General features: G+C 43.0%; 1 protein-coding gene across 1 annotated transcript in view; it reads right to left on the bottom strand.

Moving 5' to 3' along the window:
• Positions 1-19,346, bottom strand: part of OSBPL11 (oxysterol binding protein like 11) — a 40,557-nt gene extending 21,211 nt beyond the window's left edge. Inside the window, exons 1-5 of the mRNA XM_065638053.1 lie at positions 19,123-19,346; positions 3,529-3,597; positions 2,267-2,442; positions 1,406-1,485; positions 821-1,003 (exon numbers count right to left, since the gene is read on the bottom strand). Of these exons, the coding sequence (XP_065494125.1) occupies positions 821-1,003; positions 1,406-1,485; positions 2,267-2,442; positions 3,529-3,597; positions 19,123-19,259 (645 nt within the window). The 5' untranslated portion in view covers positions 19,260-19,346. The remainder of the gene's footprint in view (positions 1-820; positions 1,004-1,405; positions 1,486-2,266; positions 2,443-3,528; positions 3,598-19,122) is intronic.
• Positions 19,347-19,557: the final 211 nt, after the last annotated feature.

A 19,557-nucleotide genomic window follows, 5' to 3' on the forward strand; every position in this document is an offset into this window, starting at 1 on the left:
AAGAGCTCTCCATTAGAAACTTATTTGTGCCAAGAAACATATCACACTACACTAATTACACTGCTAACATTAAAATATTCATTAACGTCAATACTGCTACTAAGTAATACAGGTTCGCAATTCAGCAACATATTTTGGCTTAGTATTATCTTGAGATTTGCATGATCTACCATGTAAAAACTCACAAGTTAAATCAACCAGTAGTCAGTCTACTCTGTCAGTGAAGATGGAAAGGTAATTATTTGGGGTTTTTTCCAAAATATACTACACCTGAAAGTGTAATGAAAAAGTACGCTTCTGAGCTGCTCATTTTATTTTGCTCTCTTTTCAGTCACATCCATCCCTAGACAATTTGTCCACATGAATTAGCAAACCAGAACATGGTATTAGTAGTATTCTTAAACATCAACCATGACTGATTTCTCCTTATTCATAGGAGATACAAGTACAGCTTAGACAACTCTTCTATAGCTTGACATGGGAAAAAAGAAAACAGTGTATGATATAATAGTCTCATAGTATGTGACATTACACTTCCTTAAGGATATTCTTTGTCACCTGTAGTGCTGGACTTGCGAGGATGAGGACATGCAAAATTCTACCTTGAGCATCAGGATATTACTGCGGAGTAGAAAAGTCATAGAATATACACCACATAATTCTACAATTAGCCAAGGCCAGCGAGTTATCCTCATATAGCTATGAAATAATAGCTTAGGACGTGCTACTGACAATATATCCAACTAAGAATAGCAGGTTTCTCTGCAACCTACAAATAATGACATCTCTTTCAAAATATTACAATTTAAGGCATACAAACCTCTCTAACATCTACAAGGTGATCTGGCTGCATAATAGGAACTCTTTTTCCAGTTGGCAATCTGTGATGTCCAACATTGAAAAAGGAAACTGCGTTTTGACTGGGTCGTCTTTGCACACCAGGAGAGTTGGCGCTTCCTTGGGATGCAAGAGAGAAGCTGCGAGATTTCAGAGGAGGGTTGTTCTAGTGAATAAACATATTGAGAAACATTCATAATTACTTCCTAATAACCAGCAAATATTCTAATTTCAACATGCAGCAGAGCAGTTTAATTCTTATCTTTTATACAGCAAGGACAGATGACAAAGCCCTAATAATGTACTAGTAGCAACTGCTAAATAAATATTTTCACTGTCTGCTGACAGTTGCCCTGTTGTATAGTTTAATTTTGAACAATCTGTGAAATGAGATTTTTCTATTACAAGTCAGCTATCACTCAGAAAAATGTTTCTTTATGTAAATTTCAAGCCCAACCACAGGCCCTTTTGTAGTATTCGTCTTAGATAGCAGGATAGTTGTATTCGCAACTGCTTCTACCACAAGCCTAAACCATTTTTGCCCACAAAAATATCAGTCACACAATACCTTTCCAATAGCTTCCGTGTGATGCTGTGTGCATATCTGTAGCCTGCTAACCCAGTGTTGCCGTTCTTTAGCATCAGTAGCTAATAAAATCAAAACAAAAGGATTATGTAAATGATGACATTTCAAAGTATGGCCAAAAAAGACTGCTTAATTCTTTAAAATAGTCAGAAGACTAAAAGCAAAGGATTTTTTAAAATCTAAAACTTGTTCAGCTCACCTGTAATTGTAACATTAAATCAAGTTCAATATAAAAGGCATGTACTCTTTATTTAATTTTGTAACACAGAAATAACTTCTACAGACAGTAACTTCCCTCGCACATATTTTAATTCAACAACATGACACATTCTCCCGGAATAAGAGTGAGGTACCCTGAATTAGAAAATGACAGCGAGGCTTCAATGGAAGAAATACTAGAAGATATTAGCCCAGATTTCCATAGTATACAAAATCAGTTAATGGGCTTCTATAACCATCACAAAAAGGCTAATAAACTGAACATTAGGAATAACATAGTTCTCTGCAAGCATTAACACAGTACTGTTACCTACAATGATTTAGAAAAGTTTGAATCAGTACAATTTAGGGATGCTGTGCATGAACATTAAATCCCATCCTAGACATCTGAAGTTCATGGTCTTCCGAAAGTCAAATCCAAAGAGTGTGGAACCACCCGTAAAGGAGGACAGTTCCTAACTGAAGAGTGGGACAGAGCAATGTTTCACATATAACTCTCATTGCAGCAGTTTGCCAAACAAGTTCTGCTTTGGACCCGCTGCCAAGCCCAGCAGAGCAGCCACAGGTGAGAGCCAGGAGTGTCCTCTAGTGGAAGAAACCTCTGGCCAAGAACCCAGGCCCTACCTCTCAGTTTATACTGCTCCCCGCTGGCAGCGTTGACCGTAAAGGTGTGAGAATCTTCATCGCTGGGTGAAATCACAGCTCCCGCCAGCTGCAGGGTACCTCTGGGCTTCAGATGTCTAGACTGCTCGTTCACAAAGTATTCCAGCAGGCCAGCATCATTGTTTAAAACAAAAAATCTGCAATGATAACAAAGCAAATACAATAAATAAAACCAGCTCATTCTTTTCCTTTATTTGGGGGTGGAGGGGTGGTACTGGGAAAAGGGAAGACTTTGATTACAAGTTGGCATAGATGGGGTTGGGACTTAAAGACTTGAGGTGATAAAAGCCCAAACATATGAATTATGTCCCCAACAAGACTGCATAAAAATTCAGTTCTTCCCATTTTTTTCTCAGAGACCATGGACTGCACAACGGAACAGCTGTGCCCACAGAAAAGGGCTATTGCAAGATTTTGGGAATCAAAAGAATATCCTGAATGTCTAAGGCTTAATACATTCTTAAACTACATAAATTAAGGATAAAACAGCCCCACATACAAAATAGTTGAGATACAAAACTCTGAAACTGAAGCAATTCCAGATTTAAAAAAAAAAAAAAAGTGGACATTATGCTTCAACTATTCAACTGAGTATTGAAACAAGTCACTGCATGCTGGTGGTAGCATGGTAGGAATGCGGGCAGCGTGGTGCGCTAACGACTCATTTCACCAACAGTAATTTGGTTGCTCTGTGCTCTGTGCTGCCCTAGGAACAGCATCGAGCAAGAAACCTCACCAGAGAGTTTGACCTGCCAAAGAAACGTGAGTTATTCCAGGGGACACACATCCTGGAGAACTAAAGGGAAAAGCTTGCTTGAGTTCAAATTTTCTGTAAAGACAACTTTATTTATTATTTCTTTTTAAACAATGGTATGATTTGGCATAAAGCTGAAGACTCAGCAGAAAAGGAAAAAGGAAAAAAAATGCCGGTCTGTTTTTTTGTTAGTTTGGGGTTTGTTTTACACAAACAAGCACAGTTATAAGCCACCAAATGCGTTAACTGCTTCATACTTCCTGTGCATTTTTTTCTTATTCATGCCTTAATACAAATATTATTCATCGACACATTAGCTTAATCTATACTGAGAAAAGCATAAGGCTCTTCCATAAAGTTTGCCTAACAGAAAAAGGGAAAATCCAAGTATTATTAAAAAAATCTGAAGCATGTTCATTTAGATGCTTCAAAAGACCAACATTACTAAAAATCACCATAAAAGACTTACCGATATTGCCAACCAGTGACGAGATTGGTATATTTCATTAAGTAGCCACAAATATTTTCCATGTGATCACTATTTAAAAAAAAAAAAAAAGCACAATCAGACAATACCAGACAAATTTTAGATCTTCCCAGCTTTTGATCATCATTATCTACTTTCACAAAATGAATTTTCGCCTTCATTTTTAGACTGGTACTACTATTTAAATAAAACTACCAACAGTAAACAGATTTTTTTTCAGCCTCATTTCTAAAATTATTTCATAAGACAGTTTAACTTACTGAACCTCAAATAATTTTAAGTCATAATTAGTTTCACCAATACTTCAGTTTTATTCAGCAGGCTCTCCTGGATATATCTGTTCTAGTTTGGGGTAATTAAAGACTTAGTATCCATGCTGCTCCTGCTTTCTGCTCCCTCTAAGCTTTGTAATTTTAGACTCCTGAACAAAATTAACTTTCACGAGCTTATTAACAGAATCTTGATGATGGTGACTAACTAAAAGCAGTCCCTAGGGACTCCTACACCAGTGTGGTTTCATTTATCCTTAATGCCCCAAATCCTTCCTGACCACACGAACAATCACGCTCTTGAACAGATGTCCTACAGGACACGACGTGCGGGTGCACGTCACATCAAGATATTCCGAAATGTAAAACAGAAGCCAAAACATCTCCTCCTCTGGCCCGGCAGGAAAATCAGGTAGTTTCTCTTTCGAAGCCTCAACTTGCGACATCCACCAAAAACGAGAACCCATGGAGAGTGTTCGGCACGGAGGCTTCATCTCACTATAGGCAAAATATGTGACCACTTCTGAAAATCAATCATCCTAAATAAGGCTTGCAGGTCTTACGGCTATGAACTAATCATCTTAAAACCACAACTTAAAGACTTGCTTTATACTGTACATTCTCATAATTTCAGAAATGCTACCTCAGTGCCCTCGCCTCTTACAGTAGGGCATAATCCTACACTGAAGAACACGCTCTTGACAGACAATCTGGGTCCAGCATGAGAAAAAAAGTGCCTATTATTCCGATGAAGAATTGAAACAATGACCCAGATATCAGGCACTATTTGCTTTTTAAAAGAAAGTTGTATTTGAGCCATCTTATTTAGATTTTTAATTAAAATTTCTGTAACTCACAGTATGCTGAAGATTAAATTAAAATTATTCCCAGTCCATTGGAGAAGCCGCCTGTCTCGGTTGTTAAGAGGTCAAAGTAGCCCCATATCAGCAAAAGGGAAAAATGTGGGGAAAAATGGGACTACTAGAGCCAAAGGATCATCCCCATTCATGGAGACTAAGCTGGACTAAGTATTGGGGTAAAATTCAAACCAGCTGAAGCTTCTGCCTACACCTCATTTATAGACAGTGTCAGTATCACCAGATTAATTAGATACCTGACAATTTGATAAATATAATGTTACTCCAAGTTTCATCCTAAAGTAAGCTATTTAGGATGCCACTAATGAAGATAACCTCAGAGCACATCACTGCCAGTCAGTAATACTAGTCAAATAAGAGATTCAAGAAAGTATGTTTTTGAAGAAAAAAAAAAAACACAACAAAAACAAAACAAGTTGCTGATTTTTAATTTTACATTTAAAAGCAAAAATGTGTGTTCTAGCTACTACTCTAGCAATTAGTATTGCAGTAATATCCTGCAATGGAGAGCAGCCAACAGGTCTATCTAGGAATTTAATTTCTAACAACTCATTAAGTGCTACTACAGATAAAAATAAAAACAAGGAGAGCAGAGGGTATTCAGGCTATTACATATTTTAAATGTACAAAAACGCTAAAGGAGACATAACCAAACTCATCCTGTGCAGACGCCTCTCTTTTGTTATTACTGGCATACAAGGGAAGTACAGTTTAGACTTGCTTGCTGTCTTAATTTAGCTGAAAATTATGAGACTGCATAGTCATAAAAATGTATGAGCTTGGTTTTTAATCGTCTGAAAATTGTCCCTAGTCACAACTAATTGCTTTTGAGTTTCAGTGAATGTAAACTCCACCCTAGCTTTTCAGTTAGGCATCGTCCAGAGCCCTACACACCCAGCCACTAACTCCCTGCTTAAATCAAGGTGTGTTCAACATAACGCAAGTAAAATCCGAAGAGCAACACCAGACTGCAATGAACACAGTAGGAATACATGTATGGCCTTGGAAGTCCATTCATTAAATGGTCTTCAGTTAGAGTTATTCAACATGTTTAGGATCATAGAACGGTTTGGGTTGGAAGGGATCTTCAAAGGTAACCTAGTCCAATCGCCCTGCAACAAGCAGGGACATCATTTATTTGATCATGACTGATGAGACAACTGATCTTGTCACTCTTCAGAAGAAAAAGAAAAAAAGCCAGCCATGGAAGGGAACGCAGCCCTCTTGGTGACATACTTCCACAAATGAGCACTTCACTGCATTTCTCCTTCATCTCCACTTTGACTAGACCCAAACTTCTCCAAACGCCTCCTCTTCAATAAGTCCTATCTCTAGCCTTGGTAGTCCCAAAAGGTGATGGTTTAATGGAAAAAAGGTTGAAAACAGCCTTCTAGAGAAGCCTAAGAAAGTGACCAAGGCCAAGCAAGCCAGTCACCTCCAGCCCTGTGGACACTGCTGGTCTGGCAGGAGAATGTTGCAGCAAATGAGCACAAGTGCACAATGCTGAGCACACCGACCAGCTGCTTCAGCATCCGTAACTTTGCACACAGGTGTCCCCAAACCCGGCATCTCCCACAGAAGAGCTGCATCTCAGTGTCCCAGGTAAAGCCCAGGAGTACATTTAGCAGATATCTCCCATTCACAAGCAAGACCACTTTATCTACCACACAAAGATGATGGAAACGTACTAAGCACTGATTGCCAGAGCTAAGTGAGAAAAGCCCACAGCAGCGGTGGGTGGTGCAAGTCCCAAGGTCCAGGTCGCTCAGCTGCAGGGGCTTTCTGCACAGGCCAACCTCTGCAGCAGGCAAGGAACATATTATAACATGTTGGACATTAGGAAAAGATTGGACATAACAGGTTAGACATGAGGAAAAGGTTCTTCACCCAGAGGGTGCTGGACACTGGAACAGGCTCCCCAGGGAGGTGTCACAGCCCCAAGCCTGACAGTGTTCAAGAAGAGACTGGACAACACCCTCAGACACATGGTGTGAACTGTGGGGTTGTCATATGCAGGGAAAGGAGTTGGACTTGATGATCCTTGTGGGTCCCTTCCACCTCAGGACATTCTATGACTCTTCTATAACACGTCGACTGCCAGGGATGAGCCCGAGCCAAGGTTTGCTTTTGGGGAGACCAGAGAATGTTAGAGGAGCCAAAGCCCAAAGAGATGGGAGCATCAACAGACCTTACAAGCAGTAATTGCACTCCCGCAGCACAAATTCCAACACCGTGTGGGCCAGGGCGTTTTCAACACATGAACTAAGGCTTATTTTTAAATAATTAACAATTTTACGCACTAAAAAAAGATTTGAATCCAGTCTGCAAATTCCAGTTCACAAAAGGTAGATCCTATAACTGTACAAACCCATTACAGAACTACAGTTAACCTAATCTTCTAGGTAAGCATTAGTACTTTCCTATGAATACAGAAAATCTTTCCCAGTGTTATTTATGAACAACAAAGCCATGGAACTATAACTAGAGCATTTTTGCAAATATTTTAAGATTAGTGCCTCCAGAGCAAGAGTTAAAAAAAACAATTGTTGTTGCTAAATCAGTGTTGTAAGGCAGTTAAGAGTGTAAAAAAATGCACAAAACTCCAGTAATATTTCACTAGTATGGAATTAACAGCAAAGCTCTTCAGAACACTACGGAAAGCTTTTAAGAGGGTAGATTTGAGAACAAGAGGTTCAGGCCCTGACTCTGCTCACAGAAAACTGCAGTAAGTAAATATGAGTAAGATCTTCCGACATTGTTTCTAAGAAAACAGGTTTTACTCTAGTTTCAAAGCCACTTCTGTACTTGAGAAGTCCCCACAATTCTCCACATTGGGGTTTTTGAATTCTAGAAGACAGATTTCACAAGTGAGTTTGACTTAAACCACTGAATAACTTATCTCAACGTTGACAGCACAGCTTGGCTGCACAGGGATCCTTTCCAACTTCAGAAAAACCTTTGCATTCACGCCTACGTGCATGTACACATACCTATGGGTATGGGTACCTTTTCATAGCCAAGATGTTGCTGTTGTTGCCATTCAAAATGCCATGACAGCAGTCTCAGATTGTCAAAGGAACAGCAACAGCTCAGCAATGATGAGTCAACAACCCCTGAAGTCCATATTTACGTAGCAACTCACATGTCCTTCTTTCAGAGAATGACAAAAAAAAAGTTTAAGCATTGCAACAGACTTGTCACATCCTTAAAGATGTAAAAATATTTCATCTTAACTTTAAGTGAGGATACTGGGCAAGTCACAATCCAGAAAATAACATGTGCACGAACTCCTGGCTCAGCATCTGAACTCCAGCCCACCCCATTTACCAGCCCCCAAAATCTGGCTTGTTTGGGTTTTTCTGGGGGGTTTCTGGGGATTTTTTTGGTTGTGGTTTTTTGTTTGGTTGGTTTTTTGGTTTTGCTTTTTTTCAAAGGCTGAACACCACTGAACTTGGCTGCGCATTTATCACACTTTAGTTTGTAAATGTTGTGAGATGGACTGTACGCAAATGCCTGAAGTCGATAAAAAATTACAAACCAGTTCACATTCTCTTCAGAAAACTACCCCTCCCTGTCTTCAAAAATGTTTACCACAAGCCAGATTTCTACATATCCAAGTGCCACTAAAATACAATAGGTATAAAGCTTTCACAAAGGATTCTTGTTAGTTTATTTATCCTTCTCTAGTCTTATTTGTCCTTTTCTACTATGCCTCTTAAGTTGCATCAGCTGTCAGCGTGTTGTGGGCTGGTCTCCCGTCCTGGGAGAGGAACAAGAGAGTGATATTTGGGCCAAACTCCCCCTGTATCCTGTTGATGTGCAGCACCCAAGCCTTGGACGCAGATGCTGAGGACCAGCAGTCCCAGAATGACGTCTCTCAGGAGCTCCAGCCAAGACACGCAGGCTCACACCTGACAAGCACCAGGCCAACACCTTCTCCAAGAACAAACTCCAATGCAGAAGTCCTTCCCACCCTTTTTTCACACTCCTCACGGTGCAGCTCTCCCCGAAAGCCCCACACAAAGAAATCACCGCCAGCAGTGGCATAAAACGACACCCATCTGGAAAGCGTCTACAGAAAACTTCCAAGACCGCCCTTCCGATGATTTTAATTTCGGTGCGACCCAGACAGCACTGTGTGGGACGCTTTGAGCAGCCAGGTCTCTGAAGACCCAACAGCTGTTTCAAGAGCAAACGCGGCAGCCAAAGGCTTCCCCATGGCCTTGCGTAAGGCCTGGCGTCAAGAGCGGCTGAGTATGGGCGGATTTGCTTCCAGCAGAAAAGACGACCAGGAGCCTGGAGCCCATGCGGATGCCAGAGAAGGCTCCTGAAGAGGGATCCCAGCCCCATGACTGCCACTGCTGCTGTGACAGTGTCTTCAGGCCCTGGCCAAGGGAAGAGGCTCCTTTCTACTGAGCTCACAGCACGGTGCAAAAACCTGGTAAAAGAGATTGTCTTCAGATTAAAAGGTATCAGAGTATAAAGAAAAGGAAAGAAAGAAATCAGGATTGTAACAGAGCAAGCCAGCGAGTGGCTCTGACTACATAGTTTGAAAAAAGAAGTAGTCATTTTCACTGAACTTGTTCAACTGTATCTGTCCATGGGCTCGCCATCTGTAATAGCTTGTTTTTTCCCTTGCTGACCACTTCAAAGTGCACTGATTCCTCTTTTTGTTACATGGGGGAGAAGAGAAAGAAAAAAATAAAACCTATGTCAGCAACAGCAACTTTGAGCACATCTGCAACTGCAGAGATCACTTGCTCCCAGAAAACCACCACCACGACATACACACTCCAGTCCCATAGCTTGTTGGTGTGTGGGTTCCCCAGTACACCCAGCAGGGTAAGAAGGAAAGCCCCTGTGTTGTTTACAGAGTATCTACATCAATAAATCAGTTCCGCTTTTGCAAACAGCTTTTGGAAGAAAAAACTACCCTTCCTGTGCAATTCACCAGCAGTGCCCTCCAGTCAACTGTAAAGCAGCAGCAAAGCTTCTGCTCTTCAGATCATGTGTTTGACTGTTCAATTATAAGTTTAGAAACCAACAAGTACAAGGAAAACAGGTCCAACAACAATGACAAGAACATTGACAGTAGACTCTGAGGATGCTTCAGAACACCTACCACTTGGCCACAAGTTTGCAAACAACACACACATCCTCATGAGAGGCAAAACCTTATCTTACCATGCGCTCCTGTAAACCCCTGAGAGCACAGACAAGCACTGGCAGAGATGCAAAGGCTTCTGACGAAGGAAGGGTGCAGCAGAGCCAAAACAGGCTGTCACCCACCCGTGAGCACAGAACAATGCAGCCCAGGCTCCCCATGCGGGGTGAGGGGCTCTCCCACCACCCAATCCCCCCAGTTTCTGCTACCAACACGGCGCTTGTGTTTGCACCTCAAGTTTCTATCAACGCAAGTTCTCAAGGGGAATGATAAATCAAGCTTACCAGGTTTTTTTAAAAACCATTTTAATTAAACCTGCATTTCATTCTCCTCTTTTGTGCATTAACGCCACAGGTCACTTATACATGAATGAAACGGTATTGTAACATTTCTGCAGTGTAGCAACAGAAAACAATGAAAGATATAATATTTAATTACTAAGCAGCAAAACACTGCTCTCATTGGACCAGTGTAAAGCTGATTATTTAACTATTTTACCATTTAGAGTGCTCTTTAGCTCTCAAAATACATCTGCCTGGAAAAAAACTGCAGCAAGTTTCAACTAAGCAATTTCTCTTGCACATACGTGAACACCTCAAGTCAACAAGAACTCCACTCACATCCAATTTATTTGTGGATTTGTGTCAGCGTAACACAACTGAAGCTGGACCCAAGAGTCAGTAGCAAGCCTTGTAGATTTTTCCGTAGTGATAACTACTACTCAAGCTACCACTGGAAAAATATAACAACTGCAGATTTAGACAATATTTTAGAGCTAGAGCATACATAAAAAGGTACCTCAAAAGGTCTGAACTCTCCACTACAAACCTCTGGAGCATGATTGCTGCCTGCAGCTTTGCCACCATTTATGTTACCAGTTTACAGTAGCACCCCATAACACCCCATTTCACATATTATTCACATATTATTACTTAAACCCCAAACTCTCCCTTGCAGTACTTTCAGATACCTCAAGCAGTCAAATGAATGCTAGTCTGCTCTGCGAACAGTACTGGCGTAACATAGGCGAGAGGAACACACTGATGGATGAGCATCCTTGCAATTTCAGATGATCTGTGACCTACCCCACCCTGGAGAACAGCAGCCCCCTGCCAACACTACTCACAGACAGCAGCCGAGCAAACCTCCACATCGCTTAGTTACTTCAAGCACAGCCCAGCATGGTTTAGCTTACTACATATTCCATCCCAAGGCATTTTGGTCTGCTTCTAATCTAGCAGCTCTTATCCTATCAGAAATATAAAGATATGCCCTCCCAGTTCTGAGATTTGTTTGTGATTATGACTTCAAAAAGATTGTATTGACAATTACACATTGCCATCCTGGACTTTGCAGCCATAAAACACTGGCTATTAAATGGAAGGTAAATACACTAATCAGCTGCTCCAGATAAGCCTCTTGCCTTTCTAAAATTATTTTTGAACCATCTTTGAGACATTTCAGATAAATCAAGGATAACAATTATCACCGTCTTCCAAGCAAGAACGCACCTAATTGACCATGCCATCTCAATATTCAGAAAAACCATAAGCCTAGAGTGCAACTACACATGCAAAAACCTGTGCGGACCACCAGGCTGCAGAAGCAGCAGCCGATGGTTTGAAGTCCAACTGGTAGAGTCACAAGTGGTGCAATACAGGGGTCAATAACATGAAATACCTCTGAGCTGGCTGCTGGACCAGCACATACTCCCCGCAACCTCCTAGGTGAGACCAAACCTCGGGGAGCAGGTGGGACGTAAGAGGGTGGGCTGGATTTTTGGGGGACCCTGACTGTCCAGAGGAACAGGCTGACCAACACCACCGGAACTTGGACAAAAGCAACGCAAAGCCTTGTGCCTGGGATGGACTAGCCCATGGGCCAGTGCAAGCTGCGTACGTCATGCCAGAGAAGAAAAGCTTGATGGACCTGGGTCTGTTCAGTCTCCTTCAGGGGAAGGGAAGGCTCCATGAGGATCTCACCATTGTCTCCGCTACCTATGGAGAAGATGCAGTCAGACTCTTCTCAGAGATACAGAGCAGAAGGGCAAGCAGTGACCGTCTCACCTTGTGACAAGAAAAATTCAGTGCTGGACACACAGAAAAATTCTTCACAGTGAGAGGGGATAAGCGCTGCACCAGGAGCCCAGAAAGGTTGTGGGGTCTCTGTCCTTGGAGACACCCAAAACTCAACCAGAAGACCCCAAATGACCTGTTCTAATTTTGAAGCTGGCCCTGCTTTGAGCAGAAGGCTGGAGTAGAGATTTCCCAGAGGTACCTCCCAACCCAAATTATTCTCTGATATACAGAAATTAAATTAAAATATTCCTACATTAAAATTAAGGCATAAGGTACTCAGGTTTAAAAACTAATTAAGAAAGCACTTGTGTTAACCACCTCTTGTTATGACAACACATAAAAAGAGCAGGACTACTTTATTGTTCAGTATTTTGGGTGGACAGCAATTCCCAGACAAGGAATTATGCAAAAAGGCTCCTTTTCATCATGCAATGAACATCAGGTGCTATTCATTTGGTACTCACACTCTTTTAATAAAAAGCTTCCTTATCGTTTTCTTTTCTTGTGCTCATCATCAAGATTAATGAAGGTGTCATGTACCAAACAACACAAGGACATAGACATTTATCATCCCATTTTACAGATAGGGAACTGAGGCACAATGAATTTTCAGCCTCAGTTGTGGCCCAATTTTTATTTTATCTTCTTCATACATTCAAATCACAGCTTCTGCTGATTTCAGCTGCAGCTGTGACCCTGCAAAAGTTATACAAAATCAGAGCAAACTGTTCCAAACTAGGCCTCCGAGAAAAAAAAGAGGAACACACAGTTAGTGATTACAGTGGAAACCAGTTTAAAGAATATGACTGTTACCAGAGAGGAAGTCACAGACAGAAATTAGCTCCTTAATATAGCACCCTGCAGCTCTGCCCAGCAGTTGACTTCCTTTTTAATCTCCACTGCAACAAACGAAACCAACTTCCCAAAGCAAACTGGGCTCTTCAGGAAACTGATCTGCCAACGTCTAAGCACTAATCAAGATTTTAAAGACTTCCAGCCTCATCAAAAGCTCAGGAATTTACACCTGGAAGGAAAAAAGGCAAAAAATGCACACCCATAGCAAAAAGCCTCCCCCCAACATGGATATTCCTGCTCCAAAGCAGAGGCATTACTGGTTGTCAAATATATAATAGCTTAACACACATGAAGTAACAGCACTTCAGCCTGCACTCCCCTCCTGTATCCCAGAATCACAGTACAGAAAATCTGAAATGGTATCAGCTTTGCAAACACCCTAAAAAGAAAGTTCTCCAGCAACATTACCAGCAGGCAGTGATCCCCTACAAGATGAATTCATCAGCACTGGCAGGTGATCAGAGTGCATGTTCAGGCAACATCCTTAAGTAAACACATCCTTGCACACATGCCTTAATTTTCATGGTACCATGAGCACAGCACAAGAACCCATCTAGTACAACCTAACAGCAGCAGCTGGCACCTTCTGCTTCTGCATTAAGCAATGTGATTAGGTCAGCCACATGCAGTTTGTTTTTCATCTTCCCTCTGGGGAGAGAAGGTGTGTGGCAGAGCAGGATGTTAATGTTGTAGTCAAGTTTAATTAACTCGCTGCTATGCAAGCACATTAGAAAAGGTGAAGTTGAAAAACATCATTTGCACTTAGTGACAGACAGACATTTGTAATGGCCATTAACTCCTACAGAAATCTATTCCATGGAAAGCACAAGTCATCTGATATTTAGAAGCTATTCAAAAGTCTGTGCATCTTCAGTTTAGCTTAATTTGAACGCTAAATGAATATCCCATTATTAACACAGGTATCCTGCAATGCCAGAACCAACCTCCACATTGTCACCCCTGCCCCAGCGAGTTTTCACAACCTGCCTGTTCAACATGAGGATGCTCTGAGAAGCAAGAGAGGGACAGTGCTCTTGACGACCACTCGCTGAGGAGCCACAGGGCTGGAGAAGGGAACCCAGACCTTGCTAACCTGGTTCAGAAATGAGCTTCAGGTTCCTTACTAGAACATCAGCCATCATGAAGCTCCTGTTTAAATTAGCCAAACCTATTTCCCCAACTCTATCTGCTTATTACCCCTTGTCTTAATTTACAATGCATTCAATTGACCTTCCTTCTGCTCCAACCCCATTCTTCCAGGTCATAAATACACGTGTGAACACAAATGGCTCACCTGCCTTGCAAAAAATGCTTGGGGCTTCAGCAAGTGGTTTAAAATCAGCTTGATAAGCAGTGACCTTAGCATTTTAATAACACAGAATGGATCCTGAGGTGGATATAACCGCTCATCATTTTAAACACAGGCTTCTTGTCTATTTTAATGAGCAAATTAGGTAAAGTGCAGCATTTCTAAACTGGCATTATGAATATGGTATACTCCTTAAGCAAAGACTCCAATGAGAATAAAGAAATTCAGGCAGCAGGTTTTTCAGTCATTTCCCTCCAGCATATGAAACAAATGTGACAGCCATCCTAATCTGATTTTTAGTAATAAAATGGAATACAACTTACAAAATTGCAAAAATAAATTCTGAGTTTCCCAGCAACAACCTCAGAAACTCTTCTTTTCAGCACCCAGTTCATCGCATCTCAGAAAGCCAGCGAAAGCAAGCGAGGGCTTTCTGAAGGCCACGCAGTGGTGAGGCATCTCCACGGGTCACCAGCAACATAAGCGAGGAAGATCAGGGCTCACTTTGATGCAAGTTCAACATCAGAGCCACCGGCCAACCGTGGCAGAAACTCCATCCCTGTTGGTGGCCAGCGCCTCGATGTCACAATGCCGGCAGGTTCCGATAACAGCAGGACACCAGGGACGTAGGGTGAGCTGCGAGAGACGGGGAGCAGCCCTCGCCAGACCGCCCAGGTAACACCCCAAAATTACAGTGAAGGGAGAAAACCCAGAACAACGGAGATGGGTAATAAACAGAAGTACCAGCATTAGACAGAACTGCCCTAGGGTGACACTAACATTTACACGAAGGTTTGGGAGGTTTCTTTTCTTCTACTTATCAAGTGATAGGGACTTATATTCTGGCCCGCTCTCAGGGGTGCAGAGTTAATTAGGTCAGCCAACACACTCTGTTGCAGGTTAAGCAAGAATTCAACGCTTATATTAATACTATGATGAGAAATGTTAAGTTCGGAAACAAGAATGGGGGAGGACCAGCAACGGAGAGGTTTGCAACACGAAGCGTTGTTGAACCCTGTGCTGCCTTTACCTCCTGCATCTGTTTCTACCAAGCTGGTTTCAGCTTTAAAGGCCGGACTGATGAAGTTGATCCTCCCGAGATCAAACATTCTTGGAATGTGACTAAAAATGCACAGAAACTATAAAAACTCTACACATTTTCTAGACATTAAGACTGACATCAACACCACCCTCAAAAAGGGTTCTTATCTACACCCACTCAACAAGATTGTACCAGTTTCAAGACACTTCCCTTTATTACTACTAATTAGATCCTTTTTGCAAGATAGCATGAATTAAAGAATAAAAATCCTAAACATATATGCCTAAATCCATAGCGAGCAGACACTAAAACCATTTCCAAAATAAGGAACAAAGACAGTTATCTACAAAAATACCCACACAACCAAAAAGGAAATATGTTTTGAAATATAAGCTGAAAAATAAGCAATCATTTGGGAAATTCAGGAACATTTTACGTGTATTTCTACCAGTAAGGGAAGAAATGCTGAGAATCCTTTTAATAGCAGCTGAACCGATTTATGTATTTGAGAGCAGAACCACTAAGAAAAACGTAAGAGGACAGCACATTAGCATGTCTCCAACTGGGAAAGACAATCTTGTTTCTCTAGTCAACCACAGTGCTTTGAACTTCAAATTTTGTAGCTAAATGAGAACCAGTTATTGCAAGTCATTTCTCTCAAAATTATCCAAAAGCCAGGCTGAAGGGACTTGTTATACTTCTCCGGCACATATTCTGACCAACTATTTAGCTCATAGATACAGATTCTGCTTTCTGGTTGTGAAATTTTTGTTATTTGAACGACTATGATTCACATGTCACAGAAGCACCTGCCAAGGCTGTCTCCTTTCACCAATTTGAAACTACTCTGTTTATTTAAGTTAGATCAAGGCAAAACAAAATGAAGATGGTCAAAAATAGAATTGTTGAATGCAAATAATTCTTTATATGGGCAACATTACACTTCCTTCCTAGTTTTGGTTACTGCACAAAACAAGCTGTTTAGAAAACATTATAATCTTAAATTACTTGATAAAGTCATCTTTTAATAATTTGAAGTTATTCAGAAGTCTCACCTCACGGTAAATGTTTCTCTAAATGAAACAGGGGTAAAGAGTTTAGGGTGCAGCACAGCCTCTCCAGCTCTTTTTATTTACTGAATTGCACATTAATGTTCACGTTATTCCTCACCCCGGTCGAGAAAATGCAGCTGAGGTTTGACTGCTCTCAAACACATTTTAAACGCTGATCATATATGCATAAGTGAACAAGATCACTTCCCGTCAGATGTCTAGAAGAGCAGTTTCTCAAGAATTATTAAGTCAAAAAAGTATCTTCCTGTCCTCTGAAGAAACTAAGCCCCTTCAAATAGTGAAGGAGGCGCTGCTGTCCCAGCTGAGCTCACCGTGCACGGGCTACAGGCAAAGTCTGCAAAGAGGTTCAGCTCTATCTCTGCATCATCTGATGTGTCCGGCAGCCTCTGGTTGCCTCTTCTCCACTGCGATAAACATCTGGTCTATTACAGCTATTTAAAAACCTCCCTATTATTGCCCTACAAAAATATCTGGTTAGACTTTCTGCTCCATTTTTTATTTTCTAGACATGCACTTTACCACAAGTATGTGGGACTTTCTGACTCTTTGACGGATTCAGTTTTCATTATTACAGGTTCCAGCAGTGCTGGAGATTTTTTTTTTTTTCCATAGTCATAATTCCCCATTTGCAGCATTAAACTATCAAGTACCTGTTGTCCCATTTGTCTGACAACCATGCTACAGCTGTTTTGACAAATACAGAGTTATACTTCTGCACTAGCACAGTCTACACTGAGGACTTCAGGGCCCTGCTCCTGCCAAGCTGTGTCACCCCACATTGATCAAACTCCAAGCTATAAAAGTTTAAAAAAAAAAAAAAAAAAAAAATCAAACTTCCACCAGAGTTCCCAGCAAATCCGTTTCTAAACCCCAGATTTTACACATTGATTTATCACTAGAGGAGTCTTTCTTTTGTCAAATAAATTTTAGAATAGAAGTAATCCACAAATTGAAAACTAAGCTACAGCACCCCATCCAGGAGTACTTCCTAGGGAGGCAGGGGTGAAAGGCAATATTTTGTGGGTAATTAGACAAAGAGACAAACGTAGGAGTAAATAATTGTTTTTCCAACAGAGCGGAGATTAACAGTGAGGTACCTCAAGTGTCCACAATAATACAATCAGTACATTAAACTTGTCCCAATGATCTAGGGGAAGAAAAAGAAAAGGAGAAAGAATAATTTGCGCTAGAGTATTAGAGCAAATTAAACTAGACATTCTCAGCTGCAAGTAATAATGTGGACAGTTCCTGCTTACAGCCATCAAGCCACCAAACTGGCTGTCACTAAGTGAGTCTGTTCAACTTTCGCTCTATAAGCCACAGCACTGAAAGAAGAAACAAAACACTTGGATGGATAATTTTTAAAAGTGAATTCCACTGCATAGCACTGACCTGTGACCACCATCTCAGACATACTACAGCAAAGAGGTGCGGGCAAATCAGGTGTCTCATCGCTTCCACTGCCTCCAATTCCACATAAAATAATTCCATTTTGATAGCATAAACTTACTCCTATGTTTCGTGTGTGAAACACATGGACAGTTAGTGCTTGGTCACAGTAGTAGCAATTTTCATTAGAAAATTCATAGTTAAATTGAATCCAGAGTTTAAAAAAAAAAAAAGTTTAGGAGTGACTAGAAACAGCAGATAAGACAACCAATAACTGAATCAGACAAGAAACTTCCCCTATGTAAAAGCTTGAAATATTTGCCCTGAAATCACTACTTTTCTTTCAAGCACTAGTCACCAGAAAAGCAAATTACTCGTGACCCAGATTCTCAGCGATGACCAAGCTCCCCATTAAAACCACGGGGCACTTGGTGCTCGCACGGCCTGGGCGCAGGTTTCCCTAAGCCATCTGACGGGCCCCATCCCGTGCAGCACACACAGATGTACCACACGCCGGTTCTGCTGTCTCTGCACGAAGGAAACAGCAAGCCCGTCCATCTGGGCTGGCAGATGACGGCTCTGGAGAGTCTCCATTTGTCGGAGAAGTGTGCAAACTTCACATAACAGCAGTATTTCCAACAGCAACATGGCAGAACTCCAGTCAAGGATGAGAGACCTAAAAGCAGAGATGCTGAAGTCTCTCATGCGACGTCTGAGGGAGCTCGCTATCAGTGCGGGTGCAAACTCTTCCAACCAGAAAGCACCTCAGAAAAAAGTACATGAAATCCCCCCCAATCCCTCAAACGCACAGGCAGGTCATTCAGATGAAAGATTTTAGTCTGAATCCATCTCAAAATAACGCTGTGTGCCCAGCTTCTCCCACTTTCTCTGCTCTCTTCTGCTGTATTTGCTGCACCTGAGTAACCGCCCTGATTTCTGCTAAGTACAGTCATTCCTAAAATAAGGCAGATAATACATAAACTCTGTGCATACTCCGAGTTTCACTATCAGCAACAAACAGAATCAATTAAAAAAAAAAAAAACCTGTCATTAAGCTCTTTAAGAAGACACACCGTGCTAAAATTGGGCACAAAGTTCAGCTTTTTGGAAAGGCTGGAAAGCGACGAGTTCCCTTCGCTAACTTTACGCGGGTCTCTACGTTCCATGAGACAAAAACACGACCTGAAAGGACGGAGCAAAGGCGCAATCCCCGGCAGCATCTGCCGGGCTTTGTGCTCGCACCCGAGCAACCAAAACCGGAGCGGGCTGACAGCCCCGCCGTGCGCTGCCGGGCCGGGGAGGGGGCGAGCGGGCGGCCGGGCTCGGCTGCCGCCTGCCCCCGCTACCGCGGCGGGTCCGCCTGCCGAGGGCGCCTAAAGCCGGGGCGGCTGCTCCACCGACCGGCGCTCCGGGCAGCCGGGCCGCCCCGTGCGGGTGTCCCGGGCGCTCCCAGCCCCGCGCCCCGCAGCACCGGCGGCTCCCGGGCCCGCGGCCCCTCACCGCCCCCCGCCGCGCCCACCTGTACTGCCAGCCCTTGGCGCCGCGGCCGCCGCTGCTCTTGCCGCCGCTCTGTCCCGCCGCCGGCGGCTGCTGCTGCTCCGGCTTGCCCTCGCCCTCCGGCCCCTTCATGGCCGCCGCGGGGTCCGCGCACTGCATGGCGCCGCGGCTCCCCGCCCCCTCAGCGGCGCCCCCGGCCCAGGGCGGGCCGGCTGCCCGGGGAGGGAGGGAGCCCGCCCCCGCGGCCCGCCGGCCACCGCTCAGGCCGCGCCGGGGCCCGGCCGCGCCCGCCCCATGCGCGCTGCGATGGCGGCGGCTGCCGGCACCCCCGCGCCCCGCCGGGCTCGGCTCCCCGCACAGGACGGCGGCGGGCTGGGGAAACCCGCCCTCCCGCTCCCTCACCCCGCGGCCCGGGCCGGCCGCCCCTTCCGGGTCAGCGCCACCGCCGCCATCTTTA

This window comes from Caloenas nicobarica, chromosome 6, assembly GCF_036013445.1.
Source record: "Caloenas nicobarica isolate bCalNic1 chromosome 6, bCalNic1.hap1, whole genome shotgun sequence".
Lineage (NCBI taxonomy): Eukaryota > Metazoa > Chordata > Aves > Columbiformes > Columbidae > Caloenas > Caloenas nicobarica.